This window comes from Athene cunicularia (genome assembly GCF_003259725.1).
Source record: "Athene cunicularia isolate RWA chromosome 12 unlocalized genomic scaffold, athCun1 chr12_part1, whole genome shotgun sequence".
Taxonomy (NCBI): Eukaryota; Metazoa; Chordata; class Aves; order Strigiformes; family Strigidae; genus Athene; species Athene cunicularia.
Window position 1 is genome coordinate 13,224,261 of NW_020799116.1, and position 8,765 is coordinate 13,233,025.

General features: G+C 42.0%; 1 protein-coding gene across 1 annotated transcript in view; it reads right to left on the reverse strand.

Moving 5' to 3' along the window:
• Nucleotides 1-1,788: 1,788 nt before the first annotated feature.
• The window catches only part of RAD18 (RAD18, E3 ubiquitin protein ligase), a 59,267-nt gene continuing 52,290 nt past the window's right edge, over nucleotides 1,789-8,765 (reverse strand). The window contains exon 13 of the mRNA XM_026857713.1: nucleotides 1,789-2,347. Within this exon, the coding sequence (XP_026713514.1) occupies nucleotides 2,245-2,347 (103 nt within the window). The 3' untranslated portion in view covers nucleotides 1,789-2,244. The remainder of the gene's footprint in view (nucleotides 2,348-8,765) is intronic.

Genomic DNA, 8,765 nt, shown 5'->3' on the forward strand with positions numbered 1-8,765 from the left:
GGTTAATGCCTTCTCACATTCTGCCCAGGCTGACAGGAAGGGAATCCCTCAAAGCACACAACAAAGAGGGACCAAGCTCTGGCTTTCTGCTTGGAGAAATAACAATCTGATTGAATAAATGGAAAGAAAAGTAATTTCCAAAGGTCATGACTGTTTATACATTAAGGAGTATAGCTTCAAGGATGACACTTTTTCTTGCATTCTTCAAGTGTCAGGGGACACATCCTGAAGCCTCCATGAGGCTCAGGACCACAGCGCTGCTGTACAGAACCTCCGCAGACCAGCAGCTCCTCACCTCGCTCTGCTCCGCAGGGCCTCTGGCCCTCCCCTCCTGACAGCCTCCAGCCTCCCAGGAGCCGGCTTGCACCAGCTGCTGCAGCACCAACACAGACAGAACAGGTATTTCACAATTCAGATGTTGCTATTCACCTTCTATATTGATTTTTTCTTAGTACTTTCTAGCCCATATTGACTTAACAAATTAGACTATTTCTCCTTACTGGGTACTGAAATACATTTTCATCTCACATCAGTGGTTACTGTAATTAACTACAAATTTAAGTCTATCACAACTATCTGCTATTGATACAGCACATTTACAGCCCATATCAATTACAGCCCATATCAAAAGGGAAAGCTTGCAGGTAGTTAAGTATTGCAGGATCCTAATTTTCCTGCCGATCCAGCAGAGTTGAGGACCTCGGTCAGTACATGGCCCCTGGACCACCATGTCCAGGCTGACCTTTAGCCAGGTGACCATCGTGCAGTGAATGAGCATGTCAGCCCTACAGCCCCCTGCCTAAAACCTGTAATTGTGCTTTAAAGCCAAGACAGTGATTCTGCTGTGCAGCCCCCCCCCGTGCTGCCCAGGCCCCCCCACACCAGCACTGCTCTAAACTGCAACAAAGCAAACCAGAACGGGCACCTCCTCAGGTTTTGTTATTTATCACATTCCTCTTTATAGCTAGATCTCAAGTATTACGTTCTAATAGTATTGACAGTTTTTTGAGGCTATTTCCTATGTATGACAGTGGATATCATTACCATAGTGAAGAAAATGAAGTGCTAACTCAAATATAATTAAAACATAGCAATAAAAACCTCCAGGGGATGCTCAACAGCTGATGTAAGCTGATGTACACGAATTTCAGACACAGTGACCATTATGCATGCAAACATTTTTAATCTTCTCTGGCTAACTGCATAAAATGTAAATCTGTCTTTTATTAATTGCTATAATTAAAAGGCAGACTAAAAGCAGAAGTCAAGAATTACTCTCTTTCAAAAGGTTTACTTTCAGTAAAAAACCAACCAAACGAAATCAGCTTCCTGTTATTCCTCTGCATCTAACTTACCTCAATGGATTCACTACAGTTTATATTTACCACAGATTTAGCCCATTCTAAACAAAACCACTGCCTGCTACCATGGTTTGAGGAGGAATATTTTTGGAAGCACAATGTACAGTCCCAATAACAGCTATAGATTTTGTGCTTTGTTTGTGGTGTTCCCAATGAAAGGCTATGATCAAAGCTTCAGGGCTTGGTAAGAACAACTTTGAGTATTTTGCTTACAAGCTGTATTTTTAAAAACCTACCCTGTTGTTCAAATTTACTTTAATTTTACTGCATTGCTGTATTACATTACAAAACTCCATCATCTTCTAAGACAGACAAGATTTTTTCACGCCAATATTGATTTTAAAGCTAGAATAATTAGTATCCATCAACCTTCCAATTTCTTTCAAATTTCAGGACTTTAAACTGAAATAATGGCATATACTAATGAGTAAGTTTACATGTTTGTTTTTTTTTTTTTTAAAAAAAAGCTAATTTCTGTAGAACATGAGTCTACCCCATCTCTCAGCTCCCCCCACACCTCCCCTGAAGCTGAGCCAGGAACCAGATCATCAGCATGTGCCCGACCCCAAACAAAATGTCATCCTGTGGCTGCTCTCAGAGCACGGTTCCACACAGACCCAAATCCTGCAGCCGCACGGGAGCCCGCCCAGGGCTCCCACAGGACTCCGGCACTTCATGTCCCATCCCAGAGCTAGGCAGCTAACCGTGCTGTAAACAAAATACATCCGCACACCAATTTGGTTATTTTAAGGCAGTCTGAATGACAGCTATGCAAAACTTCAGCTTTTCATTAAGTACCCACATACACCGAAAACTGGGAAAAAATAAGTATTTCTCAGCGCTAAGCCTGTTGCACAGTTTTAAGCTTCACACCGCTGCAGCATTAGCTCTTCTTCCGCTTGCTCTTGGGAAGCAGTTGATTGATTTCTGGCATTCCACGCAGATGCAACTTTCTTTTGTTAACTCTCAGATCCAGAAAACTGTCACTGGGGAAAAAAAAAACAAAAAGAAGATTAAAAAAAATTGGGATTTTGAAGATGCTCTAAACACAGCAAATTCTAAAGGGTGTATTAAAGTGCTGTAAGCAGTATGTGGGCACACAGATGTGTGTGTTACTGGCAATGGTGAAGAGAAATACTGCTCAGTCTTCTTGTTCGATGAAGATGACAGAACCCACGAGCCATCCCACTCACCCCGAGCCCACAGGGACGGGGGAGTGGTGGTGCCTCTCCTCCCATCACCAAGGACTGCTTTGGAGCAGTAAAGGGCAGCAGCAACCTTTCAAATTCCTTGTCCATAAATGGGAAGAGCCCCTGGTGCTGATAAAACCATGATTATGTTCTATCAGAAAAGGTTGACTTGAAACAGAGTCACCTCAGCGGCACAGCCACCAAGGAAAAGGACAAGTGGTTTTGGTCACAGTTACCTAAGAAGGAAACAGGCTCTCTTTGCTAGAGGCTATTCTCATTTATGGACAAAGAATTTTCCACTGGAAACTCAAAGAAGTGTTTTCTTTTTAGTCACAGAGTTAATTTTAAAGAAAAAAATTGTTAAACCAGCCATATTTAAATTAAGCAGCTCATTTCCATCACCCAGCCTTGAAGCTTAAAATTTCACATAGTGTTGACATGAAAGATAATGCTCATCCATCAATAGCTATTATTAATTAAACATTCCTTTTTTTTTTTTTTTTTTTTTTTTACCATTTGCTAGGATGAATCCATCCTGCAGGGACTATTCATTTGGCCTAAACTGGGAATTCACAACTGAAAACAACAATGGAAAACTCTCAAATGCCAAAGTCCATGTCCCTGTTTACTGCCACAAGATATATACTAAAAGAGATTAACAGGAACTACTCGTATTTCAAAGCTCAGTTCAGCACCATGCTGGAAACAGAGCTCCTGGGTCCAAGACCATTAACCACGTGCAGGAGGGTCAGCACAAATCCCAACACCATCAGGTTTAGTCTGTCCCACCAGAGAAGCAGTGTGATTAAACACACATACCTGCAGAGCACGGGAGGAAGAGGTGATGCGTATGCATCACCCTATCCAACCCACCCCAGTCCTCAATGCTACAAACCTTACATGTGTGATTTCCACTACACATGACAGCTGAAGGCCAAGGTCTTTCCCTCCCAGCTGCACCCTCTGCTCCTGGTTTCCATCCCCTGCACCCACCCAGTAGAGAGGATCACTCATTTTAACCTAGAAGCAGCTAAGGTTTTAAAAGTTAGTGAATTTAGGTATTAACAGAGCCTCTTTCTGTGTGTCATCTTTTTCTCTGCTGTTCACAATTTTGCATTATTTGAATTCAAGGCAAATGCTGAGGCAGAGTTTTGTGAAATCTCTGAGTACAGTAACACACTGCCAGAGGCAGTCAGTCTCACGCTGAACCAAAATGCACAGGCTAATGAAAGGATTCATAAACAGCTACACAGATGTTTTACAAGTGCTATGATACAAGTATTTTTTTTTCATTTAAATTAAGCTCTAAAGAAGCCATTTTCAACCAAACCCAAGGGATCTGTTGTGCTTTGTATCCATCATACCCCACTCTTGTACGTGGGCTGTACCTTCCATTCTAGGTCAAGGAGAATTTGCCCATCTCCATCCAGCTCTGCAGTTGTATGACAGCAAAGGATAATTAACCTCAACAGTTAGGTCAGTATCAGCCACTGATAAATGATACTAGATCAGCGTGCTCCTTTAGGACAGAGTAAGACATGGAAGCAACACACTAACCCTCCTCCAGAGCACGTGGCTTTGGCCACTGGTGAATGAAGAATCCCAAGATGGGTGGACCACCTCATTAAGAATCAACAATCACCTCTTAATCCCCTTTGCTCTTCCCACCCTGGGGCTCTGCTGACTCATTACATCCTCCAAACTAGCTGGAGCCCTTCGGCTGTACCCACTTGGTACCCAGCGGCCATGGCCTCGACATGGAGTTTCCCCCAGACAAGGCACCTCCCCAAGGGTACTTCTCCCAGCCGCCACAGCAAATTAATCTTAACCACCCTTTTAACGATGGCAATAGCTAAGCAAATTAATGCTAGGAAACTGTGGAATCCTCACCACTGGGCATCTACATCAACCCATTAAATAAAGGCCCGGCAGCCCCTCTCTCATCATTGCATATACAGGATTTATGAGGATTTATTAAAAGTTCCCAAACTCCATCTGGTATTACTTTTACTATAGTTACAAGGAATACAAATGACTGCACCTGCAAAGCTTCAGAGAGAAAAATATTTTCTTATTCATCCAACATCTCTGTGGGTTTGTCTTGACCCGAACTTAAGCATGCTAGATGTCAGCTAACACCTTCAGACAAGAACACACATATCCTCAAAGTCTGGGGAAAAACAAGGAGTATTGCCAATCTCAACTACTCTAGAAAGTGTAATATAGACCCCAAAATGACACAGAAAATTAACTTTATCTTTGTCTTCTAAAATCAATTTCCAGATTGTTTTCTCTATATATTTTACACTCTAGCAGTGGTTGCACCCTGCAGACACATGCTCATCTCGTTGGCCCAACTCCCTTCTTTGGCAGACTGCCTCCTCCACTGCTCCATCTGGAGTAGAGGGCCCTTCCTATGGAGCAGCAATTTTTTTGAATCCAGTGACTTGACTCACTCTCCTGAAGTGTAAAGGGCACAAGATTAAAAAAAAGAAAACAACAAAAAACAAAAAACCAAACCACTAAAAAAAAAATCTTTTGATTACAAAATATGTAATCACATTCACAAAAATATGATTCAGAGATCTGCACTTCTTCCTAAACCATCACTAAGCAGACTGATACTGTCATCTGCAGACACAAAAATGGGTTAAACAAGCAATTGTTGCCTGGAGGTTTTGTTTAATAAGGCAATTTCTGAACAGAGGGTCCTTGTCAGTGTAATACTAAATGCTCATCAAGCCATGAACCTGCAAAGTCTTAGCCATGTGTATAATCTGGTATGTCAGCAACATACTGGAGTCAAGAACACTATGCAGATATATAGCTGTTGCCAGGAGCAGGTCACATACGATTCACATTTTTATGCCTCACCTATTAACACTTACCTGCACAAAGATGCTCGCTCAGGATCAGGAACTTAAGTTATATCCAAAGGATTAAAACCTTACTCTTTTTCTGAACTGGAATTTAAAACCACTTGTCTGCCAATAAAAAATAAGTCATCAACAGCACAGACTGATAAATAAGTATGGTTTGTGGGGAAAAACAGGCAATGATTCAGGTATACATATTCAACTCGGGGAATGGGAGGCAGAAACCGTAGAAAAAAAGACCTGGTTGAAATAGCTGAAGGACTTGGTTTGTGGAGCCGGACAGGGCTGAAGTAAATGCACTCTTCTGCAAGCAGCAAGTCAACTGTCAGGGATCAAGTGACAAATGAATCTGGTTAATTAATACACAGTATCTTGCTAATGTGGGACTGGTGCTTAAATAGTCTCCAGAAAGTTAAGAGTTAAAGGTGATTTTGATTGAGTTAAGGATGTTCTTCACCCAAAAAAGAAGGAAGCCAACTATTTCAATAACTAACTACAGAAGAGCAAAGGAGCATTTAAATCCAAACTGGTTTACAGCAGAATACTTTAAAAGCATATGGGAAAAAACATCTCTCCACTGCATGGCTGAAAAGACACACAACTACGGCAAAAATGAGTGTGTTCTGATCTTGGGAATGCTTTCCGTACCCAGGAGCTTTCTTTTTAAGAATGAAGGCAGTATTCAGCAGCCTTTTGAGCTCTGCATGGCATTGTTAGGCATTTCAAAAGATCTGAGCATCACAGGCAGAGGAAGGTACTCAGTGGCACTGTGTCCCTGCTGCAGAGACTCTGGCATGGCACAGCCAGTGCTCAAACCCGACCGGGACACCCGGCAAGCAGAAGGGACCAGCTGTGGCGCAGCGCGGCAAGGAGCCCACACTGCAGCATGTCCTGAGCCTCGGGAAGCTCCTGGGAGCCCCACGGCCCCTCCTCACAATAAAGACATGGCCCCTCCTTGAGCAATAAGGACACAAGACTGATTACTTCAGGGGTTTTAAAATAGACTCAACTTTGCGTTAGGTTAATTTTAATTAGGGTAAGAACATTTCTGTACTCCTAGACTTTGATCCACTGGTTACATGGCACAGTGCCACCAATATTAAAAACACAAAGCAAATGTACTTGACCTTCTACAGAAACATGCAAGTACTCTGGTAAGTCAGATCCCTTCCCACATCTTATGGTGCACTTTGTAACAATGAGGTTTGCTTGTCTGGGGAAAAGAAGATCCTGACTATACACTACACAGTCACTTATCCCCATCTCGAGTCAAGTCAGCTACAGAGAAATTGAGATGACATTTCTAGCACCCTGCTTTACCTTTGGGATGAAGTGGTTTCTCACAACACCAAGATACACTTTAAAGTAGGCAGGGATCTTGAATTGTAACAGTGCACAATTAAGGATTGATTGTCCTTTTGTCCCATTTTTAATATTCATTTTCTCCACACAATAAAGTTGCATAGGAAATATATCCACCAGGTACCATTTTCAGAATTTCATTAAATGCGTTACAGAAAGTCTGCAACTATATTTAGGAGTTAAACTGAGCCATGACCAAATGGCAAAGTCACTATAACAACCTTTCATCAAACCCCACATTAATTTTTAGGCATTCAGATCTAACACTGCCCAAGGAACTGACTAAAACCTGCAGTTAAGTTGGCATCATCAACCACCTTTTGATACCTGCATCAGAGAACCATGACACCTTTCATAAGGGTTTACTAAGAGCCTGAAGGGCTGTCTCAAATTCATCAGAGTGATACAAACTTATGTCAGAACACTGAAATTGTGCTTAAGTAAGTTTCAGGAAAGAAAAGACATCTTCCTAAAAATGAACTCCAATTTGCCACTAAAATATCCCTACACTGCTTCATTTGTGCACTTTTGCAAATAGATACCAAAGATGTCATATACAAATATTTGGGTTTATTTCTGAGTATTATCTTCTAATCTGTGTCAAAATGAGACAATTAGTAGAAATGAAAAAAGACTCTAGGGAGTTTATATAATGTCTCAATTCTCATTAAAATCTTAAAAAAACCCTATTTATTCTAGATGCAGAATATGAATGTTTAGTGCTTCTTTATTAGATCTGTTACATAAATGAAAATGCTCAACAAAACACCATTCTCACTGAAAAACACGCAATAGCCTGGTTCAGGACTTCCTCTGTTCACGAGTCTCTCACTGTCCGCTAGGACACAACTGCACCTAGAGAAGCTGGTAGGTCAGACCCTCTTCAGCTTAACACCCGACCAGATGAGAAGGCTGCTCCCAGAAATCGAAGCTACAGACTTCAAACTGAGACCCAGCCCTTCCATCACACTTTTGACATTTTTTTCATCTGTTCAGGGCACATAAAGGGTCAGCATGAGTTTTCAGCTTGTTTTACACGATCTCATTCTCTTTCAGAGACCTTCAGTCCGCCATTGTACAAAACCTGCAACTCTCCTACTAAGAACACCGGCAAAAACAAAAAGCTCACAAAACGGGTAGCGGAAAGACCCAGCCCTGCTCGTGTCTCCCAACAGCACTACAGAGACCACCCCGGGTTCCAGGCAGGAACACTGAACGGAGTGTTCCCTCTGGCCCAACCACGTGCTGGGCACCCATGCACCAGCCAGGTACACTGCAGAGGATGCTTGCTGCTCCCCTTGGGGAGGGAGGGAGGAGGGGAGTTAAAACACAGTCATCATTCCCTCTCCCAGGAATGCTCCCTGAATGAAGTAAACTGAAATTATTGAGCCACATTTTCACTCCTGAGCAAAGAGCAGCCTGTTCTTATTCCTTCCACTGAAGCCTCTGTGCCTCTGTAAGGGGCACAAGAAACCCCAAATCCAAACTTGAAAAGCACAAAAGGTAGGTATTTTTTAGAAGGACTGAAAATCATACTTGACAAAAATTAGTCATTTACATAAAGTCTCAGCTAACAAAACAATCATGCTTTTAAGGATCACACTGTAGAACAATATTGACTTGTCCTTTAGAACATAAAACTAAGAGCAATAATAAGGATTTGCATCTAAAAGACAAAGAAAGTATAAAGACATATTCTCTCCCTGATCATCTCCCTGATCTACATGAAGACCCTTTCTCTTGGTCTTGCTCTGCAGGGAGCCTCAGCCAGTTCCATCACTAGACCCATCACCAGAGTGGGCACCTACATACCTCAGAAGTGAGATTCTGTAGGGCAGCACACAGTAACGCTTTGAAATGTTCAGCCCTCGTGCTCCAATATCACATAATGCTATCTGGGATTTCCAGACACTAAAATGCATAAAAGTCTGAATATGGACTATTTAAAAGTATTCTTATCAGTACAAAATGTGCAC